At 36.7% G+C, this 24,274-nt stretch overlaps 1 protein-coding gene across 4 annotated transcripts in view; it reads left to right on the forward strand.

The window, feature by feature from the left end:
* The window catches only part of dgt1 (dim gamma-tubulin 1), a 58,078-nt gene extending 49,049 nt beyond the window's left edge, over window positions 1-9,029 (forward strand). For 3 of the 4 annotated variants that reach the window (XM_069847598.1, XM_069847600.1, XM_069847599.1), the window contains 3 exons: window positions 806-1,229; window positions 1,494-1,652; window positions 8,836-9,029. In XM_069847598.1, coding sequence (XP_069703699.1) covers window positions 806-1,229; window positions 1,494-1,652; window positions 8,836-8,979 — 727 coding nt within the window. In that variant the 3' untranslated portion in view covers window positions 8,980-9,029. The other variant, XM_069847601.1, reaches the window with a different exon arrangement.
* Window positions 9,030-24,274: the final 15,245 nt, after the last annotated feature.

Raw genomic sequence — 24,274 nt, forward strand, 5'->3', positions numbered from 1 at the left:
CTTTGGTTAAACGTACCAATGCTCTACCAACTGAGCTACCTGGGAACTCTACCAGACACCGATCCAATTTTTCCCTCTATATCCACAGACCTCAAAGTGGGCTGACAACTGTCAAGCAACCAACATTGAGTGCACACTAACTCTGTGCGACTTAAATTGTGGTTTTCTGTTAACGAACAGTGACGTGCATTATGCAATTCAAGTATTCAGGTATAACTCCCTGTAAAGTTAAGTCACAGGAAGTTATACCTGAAAGCTTGATTTGCATCTGGAACAGGCTCGAAATTTCGCAATTCCATTCACATGTATCACTTAGAAGCGTGATTTTGTATGAAGCATATTTCTTAAAAATGGGAATCAGTGATATTGTTTTATGGCAATTCTGCTAGGACTTTTGAAACCATTCCTTGCAAATGGGAACTTTAAAACGAGGCTTTACTATATATTGTTTCATCATATCAATTGAGTGTTAATAATAATAATAATAATAATAATAATAATAAATTTGTTTATTCTGATGTGTTAAGGCCATCAGGCCGTTTTGAAGTAGCAGACTTATAAATTTTGAGGTATGTGTGATGTGTTTATTTTTTAAGAATAATGAAACTTTTTATAATGATACTATATGATTAATATACAAGTACATTCTTTAAGGAATTTATAAGAGAACCTAAGAATAAAATGTCCGAAAATCTAAATTTTTATTCTTGGCACTATTAAAACCAAGTGTATGTTACTCGTTTTACTACTCTTGACATTTTGTAAAATTAAGCCCTTTAAATTGAAGTCATATTGGCTCATGCAGGCATGCTGGTGTATACACTGCAGAGGAAGTGACACTTGTAACACGAGACAAGCTGATCCGGTTGCAGTCACTGTACATCGAGCAGTTTCGCCGTCTGCAACATGTGCTCAAGGAGCGGAGGCGACGCTATCTGCATGCCCTGAAGCGGGAAAAAGAGACCCTGTCCAGCATCCACAACCAGAGTCGTGAGTCTCTTCGTGAACAGCGGCTGTATGAGAAATTGCGTTCATTAAATCACTATCATAAACGCAGTGGTGTGGAAGCAGTGCTACACAAAAAGGCACTGGAGCGGCGTGCACATGCCACTGAGGGTGTTCACATACGACCTGCTCCCACTGCCAAGTGCATATTCACAGAAGGTGGTGTCAAGTGCGGGGAGCGCACATTGCCTGTTGCCAAGCATTGCCTCAAGCACATTCTAGAGGTAAGTGCAGCATTGCTATTGTTAAATTATATTTTTAACTGCCATATACTACCTCAAACTCATCTTAGAGATAAGTACACTTTACCCGTGCCGACATCTGAGCACTGTAATAATTTGTATATGTATTTCCTTGTAACATTGAAAATTATGGGTATTGTTTCTACAAGATATGTCAGTAAAGTGGAAATGAAGTTATACTATTCGTGCTCTGAGTCCCTCATGTTATGTTCCATTTACAATTTTATTGTGTTGTTGTGATTGCAGGATTCTCATCAAGTGCTCTTCCGCCCATGTGGTTGTCGGAGGGCAGACTTTTTGTGTCGTGAACCAGTGCCTAATATTCTGGAAGGTGCCTCATGTGTGTATCATACAAACCTGCCCCTTCCACTACCACCTCTGCCAGCAGCAAATCTGGGTGTTCAGGTCAGTTTTTATTCTCTCTGCCTGATCTTAATGGATGTTGGATTAAGATTACAATGTATGGACATTCCACTTTGCTCCACCTTTGTGTTATCCAGAGAAAAGTAGCATGAAATTGGAGGAAAAAATGTATGTAATTAAAAACATTGTAAAATAATTTCATTCGTATTATGTAACATAAGTTATCTTAATTTTGCACTATATACTATTGTGTTGTTTTAGCTTTCTTAACATACTATAAATATAAAAGAAAGCCATTTTCAGCATTCTTATTGTATATAAAAATGCATCTTAAACCATTTGTTAAATATAACATGAAATGGTGATGTACTCAAATTTGACTGCTCAGACACATTTTTCTCCTTCCCAAATATTACAAAATTCGTCAACCTTATTGTCTAAACTGTATGTCCCAAGATACTATGTGACACAGAAGTCAGTTGACAAATGGGAAACATTACTCTAATTGGAAATATAATTGTATACAGTATGTTCATTACCGCAAATGTTCAAAATGTGCTTCATTTACTTGAAGACAATGCCTCACTCGATCTTCACATTCTTCTATCATACTTAAAAGTGCTGCAGGTGGGATATGCTGGATAACATGGGTGATCCTTTGTTTCAAGTCATATATAGATATAGAGACTGTCTGAAAATGTACTGTTTCACAAATTCCCATAGAAAGAAATCGAAGGGTGTGAGGTCTGGTGACCATGGAGGCCATGACTGAGGTCCACGTCATCCAGCTCTGTGCACACCGAACACCTCATTTAGTTTCTGGCGAACTGTTAGAGCATAATGTGTTGTGGCCCCATTTTGTTGAAACCACATACTTATCCGTTTGTTCAGTGGCAGATCATACAGGAACTCCAATGCAGTGCTGTCCAATAATTCCTCATATGTGTGTTGGTTTACATTTCCATCAAATATGGTCCCACAATCATATCACCTAGTATTCCATACCACACCATAACTTTTGGAACACCAGGGTTGTTAGCTTCATGCATCCATCTTGAGTTTTCTTTGGACCAGTATCGTGCATTTTGTGTATGTGTCTATCCAGAAAGAATAAGTAGTTGTCGCTGAACATAACACGCTGAAGAAAGTATTGATCAGTACGCAAACACTGTGTGATTCAGTTGCAATATGTTCGCCTCTTGAGTGGATCTTCTTCTTGCATTGTCTGTAATTTGTAGGGGTGAAAACGTGCAGATTTCAATATTCTTTGAACAGATTCTCTACTGATACCACTTTCTCAAGGCACATAGCGCACTGACCTTATAGGGCTGGCTGTCATGTCCGCAATTACATCTATTGAATGCTGTCTGTTAGTAGCAGATTTGGAATGACCAATTCGTTGCTTGTCGAGTACACTGAAAGTTGTTTTAATTTTTTGCAGTAATTTGGCTACATTTTGGTATGATGGTTTTGGAATGTCAGGATAACAATTAAACTCATCTGCAGCTTCTCTTGTTCTGCGTCAGAAGTCCACGTGATCTTTTCAACTTTCAATGAATATCATTATCACAACTGAAAACAATAAACAATAATGTTAACTGCTTCAACTTTTACTAATCTCAAAATAATAACTCAGTAGCTTCAAACAATCAATCTTCTTAATGTATCCAGCTGTTTGCTGACAACATAAAGTCCACTGTAGTCTATTCAGTTGTTGTTTTTCACGAGAAATGAGGGGTATTTTGATTGGTGTTCATTATAGATGCCTGTTGCTAGTAGCCAGAGGTGGGGTGTAGTCAATATATACTACAGGGCTGTGTCTTCTGCAACTGGTACTGATGATTTTAATTTACTTCTTTTGTGGTTTATGGATGGACAGTATATAAGAATGTGTTCCAGATCTTCATCATGATTATTACACCACAGACAAGTAGGATTATCAGAAATGTGAAATCAGTGAACGAAACAAAACACAAAGACAAACTAACGGACGAAGCCTGTCACTGTGTGTTTAATGGCTTAATAAATTGAATTGAATTTAATTTAATTTTTGTACTATATTCATTTTACGCATTCCACGAAACTTAATTCAGGAAAACTGATGAGACAAAAGGTGGAGAATTCTAGCGGTACAAAAGGAGAATATGTACTGCCAACCTAACAGTATAAATGAAAAAGATCACTCAGATTATGGGCATCTTGGATGGAACACGTCATTATATTACTTTGTACAATAATTATTTCAGTTTTAAATTTAATAACATTTTCCATTTGTCTACTGTCTTCTGGTTCACATAGTATTATTGGTTTCAAAAAAATTTTTTACATGCAGAAATACACATAAAAACAAATATTGCATCAGTTAAAATATATTTGTAAGTAATTGCCATAAAACTAGTTCTTTAAAATATATTCGAAGTGAGTAAAAGAAGTAGCAAATTTCTTTCAAGAAATTGACAATTCACTGTTCAACACACGGAAGTCCTGACAAATAGTTCCTCGATCCAGAACTCTGTCAGTTTACCTCTCTGATTGTTTTGAGGAACATTTAATGTGAATGAGGTTCTCTCCTCCCCCTTCCCAAATAATTTCCAGAAGTAAGTGTAATAATTTTGTGGCTATACCCCAAAAGGATGTCCATGTAGCTAAGCATGAAAATTCTGATCCTATTTGGAATAAGAAAATTATGTCAGTTGATAGAAAGCAAGTGTATTATATATGTTGTATAAAATATTTTCGCATGATGTGCTATTTAGGAGTTGACATTGAGAAATGTTATCTGTTTTAAATAGCATTACTTTAGCTTTTGTAAATTAAATTACCCCAAAATCGTTAAATATTCTGTGCATAGTTATACTAAAGTTTTTGTTTCTTACTATAATCAGCCAAGACCTGTATGAAATTTTGCTAGCCTGTCAATTTAATTGCATTTCTGAAATGGATTAGCTGTAGGACAGAATTAATTAAACCTGTCATGGTAGATTAGAATGATGGATTTCCAAAGGAAGCTGTGCTGGTTCCTCCCCACCCCCAAATATCCATTGCTTTTGACCAGATTTGAACCGTGGCTTGTGTAAAAGGAGAGACTATGTCATGAAATGATCACATCACGTGATAGGTATACTCCCAGTAATGGATGTGTATGCTATGTAAATGGTTTGTTTTCTTGCCTTAACTTACCATTACATATGGAAAAATCTTTGATTGTTGTTTGCCATATGTTTATATGAATGATAACATTTTCTATGCAGTTCAAGAGACTACAGATAACTTCACTTGATACACTATTTGGAGGAACACTAATGTATTTTCAAAACACATTTACTCCTCTGAGGACTTCATTTCGTGTGGGGACACTTTCTTTTATAGATTCAATTTCCTCATCACTGTCTTCATCGTGGGCAGTAGTGACAGCATGATCCCCAATCATGTCGTCAGCACTGCGGTTTTCAGAAGTCACTAGACCATTACCAACTGACACAAAATCTTCTCCCTGTCTCTCCTGTACTGGACACCAATCTTCTCTCATCATCAATTATGAAAGGGACATTCATTTCATAGATTGTTATACCATTTTGCACTATCAAACTTACTGCACACTCCACAGAATTCACAGAAAGGCTAGAAATGTATTGACAGGGAGACTTTTGAATGTTAAAATCCTTTCATACAAAGGAAAGTACAATTTCTGACAGTGCTGACTGAAGGGATTTTTCAGATAGAGGGTGATATTTCTTTCTTGCATTTGTGGTGCAGTGACCCTCAGTACAGTCACAGCAACATTTTCTTCACCGTGCTTTTAAAACATTTCAAGTTTCGTAATTCATATGGGATTTTTTTTTACTCCTTTGCTATTTGAAAAAAGTGCTACAAGTTGGATTTGGAAGCATTACAATATGGTAAAATTATGCAGGATTATAATGAAATGTCCAGGGACCGTATAAGAAATGTATAATGAACGAGATAGCATTATAATTGGGAATGCATTAACAAGGTTTTACTGTATGTATTTGATACATAATAAGTCCAGTAATTGAGTGTGCATTTCTCGCGTGTTAATCTTGCTATTCATCAATGATCATATAATGCAATATCTTTTCATGTTGATTATGTGGCAATTAAGTAGACAATCAGTGAAATATACCCTTAACCTCACTTGATGCAAGGTATGTGTCATTGTGGATTTGATAAAAATGTTGATGTATTTGGATGTTTATCTAATTATGACTCAGAAACTGAATCAACATCAAAATTTGTATTGCCAAAAGATGAAAACATATGTAAACTCTGACTTTGACATATTGCGACAAACTTTTAAAACATCCTGCTGTTTGCATGAAATATTTCCATCAGTGTTGATGTAAAATAATGATATAATAATAAAGACATTTGGTTTGTTTCATGTTACTTCTCATTTGAAAGTAGATTATTGTTTTTCTGCTTTAATAGTGATCATTAGAGCCAGGATTCATATACAAGTGCATATGTTCAGTGGCCAGTTGAAAATCATGCAACAACATTTTTATACATATTTTGAAATTTATGACAATGAATATGCAAGGTTAATCGTGCATATTTTTGCATATTTTCAGGATTTCGTTGCATAAACCTCCAAATTTGCATATTTTGTAAAAAAAAAAAAAAAAAAAAAGATTTTGGATTGTTTGGTTATCAGCACATTTTTTTGGTTCATTGTACTCGATGGGTGAAAATTCCTTGCATATGAAGGATAGCTGTGGAATAGCCAAAACAACCATTTCCTGCTTTTGTTCCATTGAACTACAGCACAACAAGGAGGATTCCCAAACATCTCTACCTACCTGACTCTTAACACATCCTACACATCAGCAGTCCAAGTGGGAAGTGCGTGATTTTGTTGTATTTTATGTGCGGGTTTTGCGAGTTTTTAATACATCCTGCAAAATTATTGAAAATAGTAGAATCCCTATCAGAGCACATTTCCCACGCACAAAGGCCCACTGGTGAGGCTATCAAGATGAAACTGGACATGGTGCTATAAAAAAACCCTGGTCACAGTGCTGTTCTCAAAGTAAAGAGGATCTTGTGTCAAGAAAGTGTGGCTTGGTTGAACCTGGATCTTACAAACTCACTATTTGTATTCTAAAATTTTGTCTAGTGATGTTGAAACAATCATTTTCAGTATTAAAAAATATCTGTATGGATAACAAAGCATGACATCTTTGAAAAATTGTTAATTGTGTTTTGCAACCAGAAAAAAATAAGCTATAAAAAGAAAGCATACATATTGAACATTTATCTTATGTAAAATGAAAAGCATATACAGTATACCTATCTGACATAACATTCAAATTTTGTTTTTAGAAAGATAGTAAACCCTACAAAAATTGGGTTTTGCATGTTTCTTTTTTTAGTATCTATATTTCAGAGTTTGCTTGTGCATGTAAATCCTGATCCTAGTGATCACTAATCCAGAATGGAAGGTAGAACTAACTCACTAAATTACCGCAAAGGTGTGCTACACATGCCGAAGTCTGTCTCTTACGTAAGCCATGGTTTGAACCCATAAACCTCAAATGTAATGGCGAGCAAGGTAATCATTCAACCACGTAGGACAGGTTGTTATAAAGCTGAGGATACAGGCTTACTTAACAGCAGTTTATGTTCATCATTCTACGAGGGGGATCCAGGAAATAATGACCGTTTTGTTGTAATAATTAAAAAAAAAAAATATTTGTTTGAAAAAACAAAGTCTGTTACATAACTGAAGCTTCCTTTACTTCTCTACATAATCACCACCTACATTTAAACATTTGTCGTATCTGTTCACTAGCTTTAGAATTCCCGTGTTATACTCCTCTGCCGCCAGTTCATTAAGCCAGGTGTTCACTGTCTTCTTCAACTCTTCATCACTTCCAAAACGCGTACCACCCAGAAAGTCTTTCAGCTTAGTGAAAAGGTGAAAATCGCTAGGAGCAAGGTCTGGACTATAGGGCGGATGATCAAAGATTTCCCAATCGAATTGATCCAGCAAGTCTCGAGTTGAAGCAGCAGTGTGCGGGCGGGCGTTGTCGTGAAGAAGCACAACTCCTCTCGAAAGCATTCCTCGCCTCTTGTTTTGGATGGCTTGCCGTAGTTTTCTTAAAGTCTCACAATAACGATTTGCATTGATCGTAGTGCCTTTTGGCATGAAATCCAGCAAAAGAACACCTTTGCAATCCCAAAAAGACAGTAGCCATGACTTTTTGTGTTGAGAGAGTCTGTTTGAATTTTCTCGGTTTCTTGGGTGATGAGGGATGATGCCACTGACGTGATTGGCGCTTGGTGTCTGGTGTGTTGTGAGACACCCAGGTCTCATCACCAGTCACAATTTGATCAAGAAAGGCGTCTCCATCTGTGTGATATCGCATCAAGAATGTCAATGCTGAGGCCATTCTCTGAGTTTTGTGTTGGTCACTCAGTTGCTGTGGAACCCATCGTGCACAGATTTTGTGGTAGCCAAGATGTTGCGACACAATTTCACCAAGCAAAGAACGAGAAATGTCAGGAAAGGCAATATGCAATTCGTCGAGTGATGTGCGCCTGTCTTGCAAGATTCTGTCGTTCACTTTAGTCTTCAGGTCTTCTGTGATGAGTGATGGGCGTCCGGGTCGAGTTTCATCGTGGACATTTGTTCACCCATTGTTGAACATTTCGCACCATTTTCTCACATTTCTTTCATTCATTACAGTGTCACCATACACTTCTTTCAATTGCCGGTATATGTCTGCAGGTTTCAAATGTCGGGCATTCAAAAATCGAATCACACTCCTCACCTCACAGTCGGCGGGATTATCAATCACGTCGTTCATTTTGAAGTAACACAAAATGCACAATGGCGACTTGTTGCAACCAGTAGTCACAACATTATGAGAACACATGTTAAGGAAGCCAGTTGACCTTCAAACAAGGAAGGGGAGTCGGCTGCGCGGCGGGTATGCGCGAACGGTCGTTATTTCCTGGATCCCCCTCGTATTTACGAAATACCTCTGTTTTCTTTGAAGAGAAAGGAGAAGTGTGCCTTTCATGTTTCGTACATGTGCAATTTCCTTACAGGACGATGAATAATTTTCAAGAATACAAGCAATAATTATATACATAAAACAAGAAGTACTTAAGGTTGGGTTGCAAGTAGGATCATGAAGTAAAGGGAAAGAGAGAGACAGACACAAGCAAATGTTGTGAGACGGAACTAATATGATTGTAGATGGATGAAAGTGGAGAAGAGGTGATGGAATCATCGCTCACTGGTGGGACAGCACGCACACAGAAGAATGACAATGGTGAAACAACAGACAGTGCTGCTAACAAGACCATTGAGCAAGAACTAAGTACTGTTACTGATATGTGAGTTGTATATTTTTGTAATCTTAAGCCAAGATTAAATATTTGATCATAGTGTTTGGTTGCAATTAATTAATATTTCCCCTTCATTAGCAACTTTTACTATTACATTGATTAAATGATCACAGAGTGCTTGCAAATGTTATCTTGTGTGATTTGTAACAAATAAAAAAAAATACCCTTCAAGGCCCTCCATAGGTGGAGTTGTCTGCACAGCAAGAGGTGTGTGATAGAAGTGACATCAGCAGTACAGTAGCTAATAACTTATAACTTGACTCCTAGTTGTTGAAGAAAGGTGCGGTTTTTTTCATTGCTCGTAGCAGACAGAAAACTGTAATCTGATATGATAATCCCAACATGTGATCTTTGGTCGGAAGGGGCCTTTCAGTAAGCATACTCCAGATAAATTTCATCAACTCTCAACATCTGTGCCCCATCTCACTTCCAGGTTAGTAAAGAGCTTCATTTACCTTTATTAGGAACTGACTGTAAAATTTGCCATAATATGACTACATACCTGGAGAAAATACTCCATTGCATATTTTTAGTTACATTACTAAATATAAAATACTGTGACTTTTAAGTTCAAAAGAATAATGTTACTTTTATTCACAACAAGAATGACTTTCTATAACTGAATTTAAACACTCCCGTCAACAATGGATATGTCACTCCACACAACAACACAGTATTCGTTATTGCACTCCACAGACGACAATGACAATTCACTTGGATTATTGAGAATAACAATGTACTCCTAATCTCAACTAATGTTCACAAAGTACTGTTTACAAAACAAAACTGTCAGTTCTCAGTTCACAGTTCGTTTGCCTTGGCTAGTTCTTCTAGCTCATTCACTCAAGTTCACAGTATATCGAACCCAAAACTTCCAGAGACAATCCACTGCACTCGAACTCGAGACTTCCGGATACGCCGCACTCGCCTGGTCGCTGCCACAGTTGTGGTCCTCCTCAAGTCGAACCCAGGTCTCAAAGGCTGGCTTCCTGCTGCTTCACAAGACTGACTCACTGTTCTAAACTAAAACTGGCTTTGGTTCCTCTTCGCTCTTCTATTTATTACCAAATCATAGCTTCCAGAAAGTACTGTTTCGAGTATCTTCCACCCAATCAGCTCGCATCGCTTTCCAGAACCATCTGCTTGGGAGGTTTCGTTCCCCCTTCACCTCACACAGCCTGGCGCCTGCCTAAGTCCATGTCCTGTAGCTTTTCCCCTTTTGCTTCGCACCACACTGCACCTTTCTTTCTGATAGATGCATGCGCAACTTCCTTTGCCACGCCTTCCCTTCTGCCGGACGCGTGTTCGCCTCCCGACACGGCGAGAACTTTCCATCATGGTTGCCACAATACTATGTGGAAATATTATTGGTGCCGTATCACATGCCTTGTACATAATTGGTTGATTACTAGTCTTCATATGTAGTCGATAAGATCTTTCTGACAGTACGAAGAATTTCATTTCTGAGAGCCCAGTACTGCCTCTGCTTAGATACTGTGACTCACATAAAATAGAGCACTTTTTCCAAATTGCTAAAAATGAAACAGATGGTATTCTTGATATACAGTAACTTTCATTATAACTAACTAGCTATACTGCGCTTCATTGCACTTGTTATAAATAAATATCACCGACTTAAATCTATTATATTTTCAAACACAGCTTTGTTATAATTTGTGAATAATTAATTTATTATAAGTTATAAGTTGTTTGCTCCTGAATTATTTTCAAATTTGTGGTTTAGCGCTATGAATGTAACTGTTATTACCATGCAATACTTTCTGAAGTTGTTCAATTAATTCTCTTTAGCACTCTGTTAGACTTAACAGCGACTGAAACAGAATATATTTGTAAGAACTGAGGGTTGTTACTCTCAGCTGAAAGAAGACTTGTCACCAAACCATACAATTATGTCTCTGAATTTTGTTTTGCCTTCAAGCAGAAGTGTCTTTTGAGTCTTTTGATTTGGCTTTTTCAAATATAGCATAGGCTTGTCTGTGTAATGTTGAAGTATTGAATCTTTTCCCAGAGAATACTACCCGAAATTATTAATGTCCATTAAATGAACGAAAAATAAATCAAATTCAAAGCACCAATGTACTACTGCTTCTCTAGCAGACAGCAGAGCCTGGGTACTGTCTGCCATGATTCTTGGTAGAGCAAGGCACAGTCTCGCAATGTCACCTACAGAGCTTTCACTTACATAATGTAGATCGACTGGCACAAAGGCCTAGCAACATGCGGCAAACCACCTCCTGCACGCTTGGCAGTCCATCTCTGTAGGAGTGGTTGTGTTGACATTAGATTGCTTGTCATTCTTCTGATTGTGTTAGTGAAGTGTTTAGATTAGCTTGCTCACATGATACCACAGAAATTTACATGAGAGCAAATGGTTTTCATGGTAGAGACTTATCTGAAAAAGAGTGATTGTGGAAAGGTAAAAAGACGATTTGCAAGATTTTCTATGGCAACACCATATGCAACCTCATTAAACATTTATAGAAACTGGGTCAGTATTAAATAAAAGCAGCAAAAGACCACGGCGTGTACTTACTGAGGAAAAACTAGATGAAATAGGAGAAAGATTGGAACACACCTCATAGAAATATCTCTGTCGTCTCACACAAGAAACTGGTATCTCCAAAAACACAGCATATGAAGCCACTAAAATTCTTAATCAGAGTCAGAGAGTTGTCAGAGATGTGTTGCAGCAGAAGGTCATCATTTGGGACACATTATTCATTAATGTCCAATCATTGCTTCTCTGTACAGAATGGCAAATACCTGCTATGGGATCTACATTCTAGACTGCTGCTGTCACTGTCTTGTCTCGGTAGCTCATATAGTACGTGTCGGTTCCACTGCTTAACCGAAACGTCTCATGTTTGATCCCAGATAAAACTTTTTTTTTATTGAGGTGTAATGAATTTCTTCAGAGTTCCTCGACTGTCTAATTTGTCGCAAAATATGAATAATTTATGCCCAATTTCTGGGTCTTACAAGTGGGCTGAACCTCGTCAAAATAATAAATCTTACTTGGAAGTTAAAAATATTCTTCCTCAAACAAAAATCATAAGAAACAAAAAGAAACCTGTTAATTTAAAATCTTGTCCACATGCCATCAGCTTCTATTACAGTTCTATAGATTGACAAATCGAACTGAAACCCTGACCGAGTTACTACGTGAGCGCTGGCTGTCTTGGGGTGAGCAAGTGAGAAAGTACGGGGGGAAGGGAGAGAGCACTATGCAAGAGTGGTTGGCACCTTTGCAGGTCCACTCGCAGATTGTCAAACCTGCTAACAAAAGCATTAAAAGTTTGACTAGTTGCCTGCAGTGCTAGCATAATGGAACCTTCCCAGCCGACAGTCGAGGCAAAAATGAATCCGTTATTGTGGTAAAACTGGAGAGTGGTTCTTCTATTGGTCGCGATGCCCACACACACCCTCTTAGATATTTACGTGGTGATTGGTGACTGAATGACGAGGAGAGAGGGAGAGAGAAGAAAGAAAGAGATTCCAGAAGTTCGCATGTTTTATGGGATTTCACTTGAAGTTGTCAAACTATAAGTCGATCTGTCACGGATGTCACGAGATTGTGGAATAAGTTCTAATCCCCGGCGAGATCTTCCCAGGTGTCAACAACTTGATCCCACAATTCGTCTCGATTTCGAGGGCGTCAGTGGGCATTGGTGGCTATCCTTCTCTTTTTCAATTCCGCCCATAAATTTTCGATGACATTCAAATCAGGTGACTTCGGAGGCCAATTAATGATTTCGATCTCGGGTCTCCTTTGAAACCATCTTTCAATACTTGTGGCATAGTGCATGGTATGGTTATCCTGCTGGAACAGCAATGTTCCTTCGGGAAAATGTTCTAGGGGCGGAAGGAAGGAATATATTTTCCAGAATGTGCTCGTAAGTTCCCGCAGTAAACCGGCCATCGATGCGTTCTGTAATGCCAGGTGCATCGTAAGACATCCACCCCCAACACGATATGCTAAAGCGCACCGATCTTTCACGTCGGTGCACATAGCGTTGATCATGTTGAAGACCATCCCCACGAAAGACATGGACAGGACCTTCGTAATCACTCGAGATGGTTGTTTCGTCGGAGAAAATGACATTTCTCCAATCGAAATCCACTCGATTGGTAGCGAAGGCAAGACGGTCGACAGCTTGTGCTTCCCCCGATATTTCCATTTGCGCAGCTCTGCAGCTCCTAATACCGCGGTTCCTCAACCTGCTGATCACAGTCTGTGAAGAACTGGGCAAGTTAGATGCTGCTCTTATTTCGTTAGCAGTCCGAATGGGGTCCTGTCGAACTGTCTCGAATAAGAGAGCATCCTCTTCCAATGAAATCCGCAGACGCCCAGGAAGAGGGCGATTTTCGACCTCCCCTGAATTTTGGTAACGATGAACCCACCTCGTGGCTGTACTTCCAGGAACACCGACCAAACAGCCAGCAGATCTAGCCCCATATCCAGCCTCAACTAGAGCTATAACTCACTGTCTCATGTCACGTCGGTTCGCCATTAAGATGAAAAATGAGGGATGACGATAATACTTTAGTGTAGACAATGATTATTTAACGTGATATAGAATTATTGAAATAAGGGGCATTTTGCACAGTAAGAGTTAATAAATCAACCCTAAATTAAATATTTAAATCACAGGATGTAACAGGAAGTCCAATTGTTGCGAAACTAATCAAATTAAATGTAATTACATTAAGTAAACAAACCCCAAGTTATGACACCACATTGCTACAGCTAAATTGTAGGTTATTGAATAGGTCCGTGTTTATGCGTTGGATGACAAAACCAAACATCGAAAGTTCGAATCTTGCAAAGGAATGTAACTTCTTGCTTTTGTAATGTAAATCAGACTTCTAACTACAATAATTTATATTTCTTAATATTTATAGCCAACATTGAATTTGTAAAGAAAAGACTTCAGAACTCTCATATGGAATTTGTGATCCATAGTGACATAAACATAGATTATCTCTCGGAACTTTTCCGTAAAAGTAAATTAAATTCACAACTTGAAATTGGAAACCTTAGTCGTAGAGTTATTTTCCCACCAGCATACAAGCTGAAGTAGCACAGCCATTGATATAAGTTTTGTACACAGAATTAGACTGAATTCCTATTCGACAGAACCTATAATCAATGGCTTGTATGAACATGATAAACAAATCCTGTTTCCAATGTTACTGAACAATTTCAAAATATTAATTTAAAAACTAAAAAAGGGTCGTAAATGCTGTATCTAGTGATTATTTAAATTTATGTCTACAAAATGAATCTTGGAAAAAGGTGTATGTTACTGGTACTACTGATATTAAGAGTAAATATATTGTATTCAGTGGATATTCTCCACTTAATGTTGTGAAAAAATTCAAAAGTAAAAACATGTAGATAACCCAGGGACTTAAAACTCGTGTATTAAAAAGAAGACTATATGTAATGATCCTCATCTTCTTAAATACTACAAGAAGTACAGTGTAATTTATAAACAATTATGAAAGAGGGAAATAGAACACATTTGAATAGAAAAGTACAAAATTCAGACAATGCAATTAAAGCTATTCGGAATATTATTAAAGTTAAACTTACAGATATCCTAAGAAAGAAAATATTTTTTCATTAAAACCAGTGATTATGAAGTAGAGGATCCCAAATCTATTGCAAATTCTTTTAACGTCTTACAGTATATAGTACAGAAATATTATTGACAACTAAAAAACATTCAAGATTTTGCAAAAGATAGGTACTGCAATTAGTTACTTAACAGGTACATTTAATAATTAGTATTAATATTGTGACGCCCACGTGAGATTCGATCTCACTACCGACGGAGGAGAGGCTAAGTCGGCCTTGTTTTGGGCGGGTTGCGCGCGCATCTGCCTCCTGGGGCATGGCTACGCGCGGTTAAGGAGGGGACCAGCAGCGTGCGAGATGATTCGAGAATGGACACACGCGTCGAAATATCGCGAACTATCCAGAACTCGTACTTTCTCGCAACGATAGTTTAGCTATAAAAGAAGAAACGCGAGCGAACTTGAGCAGTTTCAGTTTATTCAGCCATTCAGTGAGTAAGCCAGTGAACAGAGCAAGCCAGCCAGTCTTGTGTACCGGAGTTCGACTTGAGTGTGCGTCCGCAACTGTGTCAGCATCCGAAGGCCTGAGTTCGAGTGCAGTGGACCGCAGTTGGAGGGACCTGAGTTCGAGTACAGTGGACTGTATCTGGAGGTCTGTGGTTCGAGATACTGTGAACTCGAGTGATTGAGCTAGAAGAACTGTGAACTGAGAACTGACAGTTCTGATGTGTAAATAGTGCTTTGTAAATATTAGTTAAGATTAACAGTTCATTGTTGTTCGTAATCGTCCAAGTAAATTGTCATTGTCGTTTGTGGAGTGCAATAACAAATACTGTGTTACTGTGTGGAGAGCAAATCCTATTGTTGAGATAATAAAGTTACATTGTTGTTAGTAATAAATCGTTACAATATATATATATATATATATATATATATATATATAATTAATAACTGCAACAGTGCTTTTTCATTCAATCATAACATGAATGAAATTGAATGCACATTAAATTAAACACTATTGCAAACACGTAGATAAAATAGTTAAAATCAACTGAAGGGGTGAGAATGAAATAATCCAAAGCCACACTTTTAACAAAAATTGTTTTGTGCGAGTGCATTTATTACACATATGGGAAAGCTACTAATAAAATATTGTAATAATTACTCAACAAATGACATAGTCTAAGGACTCTAAACCTTTGTAAAATTTTGTCTGTGTGACTTAGGAATATTTTTTAATTTCATTTTAATTGTTAGCTTTTAATATATATGCATTTCCATTGTATATGTGTGTGTATGTATATATATATATATATATATATATATATATATATATATATATATATATATAATGCATTCATTACATTAACGTTTATAATATTATAACTTGTAATTTTGCATTGTTTGTAATCATTAACACTAAATCTGAGGACTTTGTAAAACTCTATTTTAACGTTACTTAGCTATTTCAACGTTATTTAGACAAAAAAAATCGTTGATGTAGACTAAGAATCGAACTCACTCTCTTCTAGACAACACGCAGAAGTCTTGGCGTCTGAGCTATTGCAACGACACAAAAGCTTTCCTCTCTGTGCAGAGTGTTGATCTAGTCATGAAGGTCCATTGTCGATTTAACTACACGATTTATGTATATATTTATCTTTTATTTACGTAATATCATATTTTTGCAGTTTTTGAAGTGAATTTCGGAACGATGCTAGTAACAAACCAAATAGCCTGAATCTATGTAACTCAATATTCGTTATCTTGTGTATCAGTGCTCTGGTCTCTGATCATGCACAGTGTTTTACATCTGAGACTTTGGAATATTCAATCATCTCATTCTTTTCCAGGGAAACTGTACATCTATTATCAGACCGTACACCTCACTTGACGATACGTGTCAGAGGAAGAATAATTGTTTGTATGCAATCTGAAGTCTGACTAGTGTACCCGTAATATATAGCTATTCGGCGATGTATGCAATAGAGGAGGAAAGGAACTGGCGAAACTACCACATTATTTTTTGGTTTAGTTGCCTCATAAGTGGTGCCTTGTTGGTATCACTTGTGAGGTTTAGTCCTGTCTTCGGACAGTAGACAAAACTACAACAACAAACAATTTGAATTACATACATAATATAAAATAGGTAATGGAAACGAGCTGGATTTCATTATATTAAATTCAATTATCATGACATACTTTATATATGCATGTACTGTATGTATAGAATTATTTAAGTTATATACATAGATACGCACATAAATACATACAAGATTGTCAGTGCGCCATCAAAATTGCTTAAAATTGTTGTAGGATCTAAGCAAGTACTGCAAACCAAAATGTTCCTGAAGTCGCTGCTGAATGAGGGTGTACCCTGAATATCAGTAAAATCTTCAGAATCAAATGGTTTTGTTGTAGGATCTAAGCAAGTACAGCAAACCAAAAGGTTTCTGAAGTCGCTGCTGAATGAGGCTGTACCCCGAATATCAGTAAAATCTTTAGAATCAAATGGTTCGTTTAAGAATTACGATACAGAAAAGTTAAATAACAAATATCAATTTGAACACTAATCACTAAACAATTAAAAAGCTAAAATCATTATTAAATACTGTATACAAACTGTTACTACTAGGCGAAGGGGCACAGATCAATTTACGAAATTCTAAATGTGGTGACACAAAAAATTTTAGGAAGTGAACCTGCATATACGCTTGCAATGAAATATATGTTGCTTCATGTAGATTTATTTAACTCTCATTTATTGTTAAACCAATACTTAGAAACAATGGTCAATAGAAGATTGACTGATATGAAGATAAGTACCACGAAACTTACTGGCATTATCTCAATTTAGTTTCGCCGAAACAAGATACAGTTGATGGATGCAATTCTCAATTTTGCTCAAAACCTGTACGAAGGCTTCATGTATCAGCATCTTATCAAGCAGAGTGGCTCCTTACCGTTAACTTTGAGGTTACTATGTAACACTCCGTAATACTGCAGACAATGAAAATAAGTTCCACACATAATTTCCTATCGAATACAAAAATACACCTCTACGTAAAACATACAATGTTCAAAATCACTAATATAGAAGTGGTTTATCATTGGTTCAGTAATCAGTCTATACTAATAAATGTTATAATATGCCGAATCACTTAGACAAACACAATTCAATGAGGTTTAAAATGCTGATAACATAATTTTCCTATATGACCATCATACAAGGATCCAAACTTGGCGGTAGAGAATTTACAGACATCTCTGGAAAATATTTCCAGTTGGTGTAATAAATGGAATCTTTGAATTTCAGAAAACAAACTGATTTCTTTACTTTCATTACAGGATATTCATTGAAAATCTTTAACCTAACAGTACAGTAAAGCAATAAATTCACTGCTTACAACGATTATCAAAAAATCGTACAACTACACTGAAAGCTAAATTGTAATGCAACCCACATATTATGAAAACTGAAGAGCATTTCTCGAAAAGACAACGTAATGAAAATCGTACCATGGCAAAAATGTGGAGCGGACAACGTAATAATACAATTCTGTATATCATATATTCGCCCAAAAATTGATTTATGGCAGTGAAGTTAGGAGTAGACCATCCAAATTCCATTTAAAGGAATTGAGAGAATGCTGCCCTTTCGTTATGTTTGAGATGTCCAAAAACAACAAATATTAATACATTGGAAATTTAATTAGACATACCTCTTTAAATCTATATTCACAGAACATTTGACGAAAAATACTAGTTAAAAATCAGTACAAATTTCATTTTCAGTATTTCAACTAACCGAAAACGTAAGACTTCCTCCCCAATTCCTCAATGACAAAATCAGTTTAATCCTATCCTCACTCAAAGCCCACCATCAGATATCCAAATTATAACCCAATTCCTCTCTGGAAATAGTCTCCCAACAAATCTGTAATCTAACAATTAAAGGCAATAAAACAAATCACACCCTGTACTGCTGTTGAAGTCTTGTTTTCTACAAATATGTCTCGTAGAGTACACCCATATTTATACTGACGGTTCCCTAAGCCAAAATGAAAATACATTTGGTGCTGCCTATGTATGGTACAAACCAAGAAAAATATCGTATACCATGCATCTCTAACCATTAAATTCTCATACATACAGCATTTCTCTACTGCCATAGCTCTAAAGAACAAATCTTTTTTTATATTTACAGACAGGATGTAAGCCTTGAATAAAATTGGTGAATACGAAAAGAAAAAAAAAAAATAATCTCTATGTAAGAAGGTAAATCAGTCCTTGTTTGATATCTGGGCCATGGGGAAAGAAGTTATTTTCAGTGGGTTCCTACCTATGTTGGCATACTTGGCAAGGAGATTGCAGACAGGCAAGTAAAATTGCAGCTATTCTGCATCCTAAACCAAAACAAACATTTCCACTCAAATAATTTGTAATGCAATGCAAAAGTCATTATCGGAGACCTTGATAGAAGTATGAATAATATGAAATTTAGAAACACACAAATGCCATTAACATTTATAAATATCTCCCATATCTACTACGTACTTTTGCTGCAAGAAGTGGAACAGAATATACCACCACAGATATATACTTTCAAAGATTCAATATTTCACATTCATTTACCTGCAGATTTTACTAGAATGGAACTTAAATTCTAACTTATATTCCACTCAATTGTAATTTCACTGCAGATATGAAAAAACAAGTTGAAAGAACAGCATTAGTAAACTATTAGAACCCCCTCACTTCCTGGTCAATGGCTGAACAGATTTACATGAACTTCATGATATTGGCAACAATATACGCTGTTATGGACTCAAGTATGAAGAATTAGGGAGTAAGCAAGTGTGCTTACATGTCAAGTAGTCAAGTGGTCATCCATCTCACGCAGTATGATGAAATTGCCCCTTGTATCTCTCAATAGAAGGGAAAACACTCATCAAGTTGACATAAATCCCTAACAGATGGCTGGTCTTCCTGAAGAAATATACAGTACTTGATAATTCTAGCAACAGAGAAAACCATTGTACAAATATTACTAACAATAAGATGCATCTCATACCTTTCATCAGGAATCACACGTTGCATGTTCAAAAATCTGGGCTAATGTTACGTTAACGAAATTTGCACTCATGCTATGATCTCTGTTCTAGAAGCAACCCGATAGCAACCTGAGATGCGGATGCTACTCTTCGTCGTCGTGGTTACAGGTACATCAAACAGATCGAACTGTAAACACCGAACAAGCTCTACTGAATTCGAAGATAACTTAAATTAATGTTTGAATGAGATCCATACTATGAGTTGTTTTGTATACATCTAAAAGAAATCGTTGGTTCAGGATTAATTTATTTCATGTGGCATAAAACTTAACTAATATTTATCTTTTATGCTGCAACTTTAACATACAAGTGGAACGATATTAGGACAATTTATGTTAGTCCTCAGTATCCAGTCCGACGGCCCAGTCTATATTTTTACACCGTATGTCCTAGTCTTTTACCGAAGCTTACTTGTAGGACAATTTTATGGTATTATTTGGTCTGAAAATATGATATAAAGTCGGGTTCGGACGAAATGATTTCTCCACTCTAATAACACGAAAGTGACCAGTTCCTTCTTTCTCAAATAATAATAATAATAATAATAATTTATGGCTAGAACAAAAATACATTAATTTTTTATATAAAATTAGTAGCACTCCCAAAAAGAGTACATACTCGTGCTCAGGAAGCATTCTACAAACTTTTAAGATAAGTATTTTATTAATTAAGAGAATAAAAAGTAAAACGAGGAAAGAAAACACAGTTATTACATTTTCTCCGTAAACAGTAATTTTTAATTGATTTTTTAAAAATAAGGAGAATTAGCAAATGGAATGTGTGGGAATTTAGCTATTGAACTTTGGACCGAAGTTGATAATGTGATTATAAGCTAACCATATTTGGATTTTTATGTACGAAGACATTGTTATAAATTTGATGGATATCGAATGCTTTAAATTCAGAACACAACAGTTCTGAGAGATAATCAAGAGGCTTATTAAGACATTTTTGTTATTCTTTTCTGTAGCAGTGTTATTATCAAGAGGGAGGTGCTAAAAGCACAAGCCTATCTTATGATACATAATGTAATATAACTTGTAATAATGCTTAGCCTCAGTGTTACAGTAAAGGAAGCAAGACCTATCCTGTGTCCTTACCACGTGCCATGGCCATATCACAAATGGGTTTGGAGGGGGAAGATAAGTTTTAGTCTGATATGAACTTCCATGCCGTAGATTTGTATAATATTAATCTTCATGAAACAAACTCTCTTTCTTATAGTTCATGCTTTCCTCTCTCGCACAGCTCGCATGTCAGGTCCTTCGTTTTATTATTTTATTGGTTCGTTTTAAATACTACCTAGGGTCTGAGAACTACTCACTTTTATGAATCATCTTGCTGATACATTTGTTTATCTCGGTTTTTGCCGTGACAACGTTTTATAATTATTTTTAGCATTCTGATTATCGTATCGTTTGTGTTTTTGTTTTGTTTTATGAAGAATTTTAAATATGGACGCAAATAGCCATAGTAGCTGACGTGCCTTTTTCAAACCCCACTAAACTCCCACATGTCACGTCTCGCCTCCTCGTCTGTAGTATGGATAGTCGAATGATTTCGTAGAATAACAAAGTAGTGAACGATTATTCTTAATCTGATGCAAATAAATAGAACAAGTTTACCCCAGTGTACTGTTAAGTGTTGGTGGATTAATATTCCGAGATTCGTAACTTGAGATCATTAGAAGAACAATAAAATTGGACGTATGCATTTTTAAATACAAGAGCAAATCAGGAGATTTCATACCAACAGGTGTTAATGAAAATGGTACAACCGTAGTTTTAGTACGATTTAATAGAAGCGGATAAGAATCAAACCAATTTTTAATAAATTTGGTACCATTATTTGCATTAAGGTAGGTATCATCTCAAGGTTTACCAGCAAAAAGAACAACGTGTCGTCCAGTGAAAATATCTCACCACTGAAGTTTTCTAAATTAATTGCCAGTAAATCATTAATATATAATAATATATCTAACATATTATATATTAACAACAAAGTAAAACAACATCAAGTACTGTACATCACTACGCTCCGTATTCCAGCTACCTAAAGACTGAAGTTAAAAACACTTTGTGTGTACAGTACGCCGAACACAGGTAATGCAACAGATAGGATATAAACAAACAGGTCGTCGCTGCGTGTTCATGGAGTACAGTCAATTCCAGACATTCTGAAGCTATACTAGTAAACACATGCTTTAGCATGATGTTCATTTTCGTCGTGACCTTTTCAGTGAATAATAACGTGCATTCGTAAGTTACGGAACTTGAACATATGCGGATATCACTTGAAATGATTTTATATTGTCAGAAATTCTTTCAATAGCACATGACATAATAGGTTCATGATGTAGTACAAGATATTCCTATTTTCCGATATTTTCTCGTGTTTTATTAGGATATTGCATGTCGCTCATCATTGAAAACACACCAATTTTCTACGCACTTTTCTAAAAATTCCCTAAAATGTAGATTATTTAATTTATTAATTGGAATGTTGGCACTTAGCATCATATTAAGCTACATAAATCCATGTTAAACGTCGAGTAAATATCTTCATAATTTTCAGATTGTAATGGTACTGGTTCTTTTGGATTACGTTCGAAACACTTTCTGTGTCTTTTGGTATCTCAGTGTATTTCAGTGCACTTTTTTTTGTCACATTTGCATTTATTTTACACAATTTATATGTAATGTCTATATTGACTGTGAAAATATTACTTCAAATACCGGTATCCTCAAATATGCCCTGCAATATTATACGCTTGAGCATCTTACCTGAAGCATTTCACCTACACAATGAACATTATCAGCCACAAAGATGTAGTTATTTAAATAATACAACTAGTAAGAGCAGTGATCGATAAGACTATTCACTATGATTGCATCCCGGTTTTGTCTTTCTAGAGCAGGGCTAGGCACAGGGAGCGAATCCAAACTCTAAACGGAGACGCTTAATATTCAAAGATGCGCTGTGTTCGGCGTGGAAGAAAGGGGTTGAAGAGAAGTCATATGGCTCCCCGTGAGAGAGTACAATTAGCTCTTGGTTCCCAGTCCTGTTCTAGAGGAAGAGAACAGATGATGCGTAACTATTTTGTATACGAACGTATTGTCGTACCATCGGATCTATGCCCCTTCGGCGCTGTCGTCGTTCTTGGAAAAGTTAACTCCTCTACTCACCCCTTTCCACCCGTTTCTCTTCCACTACGTCAAACAGCAGGCCACGAACCTTTCGAATAGGGATGTTGCCAAACTTTCGTTAAACAGTGTCATGTCTCTTGAATATTGCTTATAATACTGTAAGGTTAATTATTACTTATTCATAATTTAATTTAAGTAGGTCTAATGACGTTGATTAACTTATGCAAAATGTTATTACTTGCTTAATAATATTTCTTTCGCCACTCCGTACTACAGAATTCATGGTGACTTGACAACACTGGACTGCAAGTGCAAATAAACTGTCCCACAAGAAGGCTCAAAATTGTGAGTAGTGGGGGAGAGAAAGAGAAAGGGATAGAAAAGAGAGAAATAGGAATACAGGGAGAGAAATGAATTGCCGAGGCTGAAAAGGAATTAAGGTTCAGTTCGCATATCTTACGGGGGTACAGATCCGATGGTCGAACTATACCTCTACCTGCGCTGTGACGTCACATAACTTCGAATCAGGCAACCTCGTTTCAGTTCACAGGTAGGTAGAATAAGGGGCCTATACATCACTATTTCTTTTTCTCTCTAGCGTTGTCTTTTTCTTTGAACAGGGAATAACTCTTGCTGATAAGCAAGTACATAACGGTACTAATTTATAGTTGCTGCTGCTGCTGCTCCTGCTGCTGCTACTACTACTACTACTACTACTACTACTACTGCTACTCCTACTACTACTACTACTGCTGCTGCTGCTGCTGCTGCTACTACTACTACTACTACTACTGGCTTTTAAGGAACCTGAAGGTTCATTGCCGCCCTCACATAAGCCCGCCATAGGTCCCTATCCTGTGCAAGATTAATCCACTCTCTATCATCATATCCCACCTCCCTCAAATACATTTTAATATTATCCTCCCATCTACGTCTCGGCCACCCCAAAGGTCTTTTTCCTCAGGCCTCCCAACTAACACTCTATATGCATTTGTGAATTCGCCCATACGTACTATATGCCCTGCCCATCTCAAACGTCTGGATTTTATGTTCCTAATTATGTCAGGTGAAGAATACAATGCGTGAAGTTCTGCGTTGTGTAACTTTCTCCATTCTCCTGTAATTTCATCCCTCTTAGACCCAAATATTGTCCTAAGAACCTTATTCTCAAACACCCTTAATCTCTGTTCTTCTCTCAAAGTAAGAGTCAAGTTTCACAACCATGCAGAACAACCGGTACTATAACTGTTTTATAAATTCTTTCAGATTTTCTGACAGACTAGATGACAAAACTTCTCAACCGAATAATAACACGCATTTTCCATATTTATTCTGCGTTTAATTTCCTCCCGAGTGTCATTTATATTTGTTACTGTTGCTCCACAATATTTGAATTTTTCCACCTCTTCGAAGGATAAATCTCCAA

This window comes from Periplaneta americana, chromosome 15 (genome assembly GCF_040183065.1).
Source record: "Periplaneta americana isolate PAMFEO1 chromosome 15, P.americana_PAMFEO1_priV1, whole genome shotgun sequence".
Taxonomy (NCBI): Eukaryota; Metazoa; Arthropoda; class Insecta; order Blattodea; family Blattidae; genus Periplaneta; species Periplaneta americana.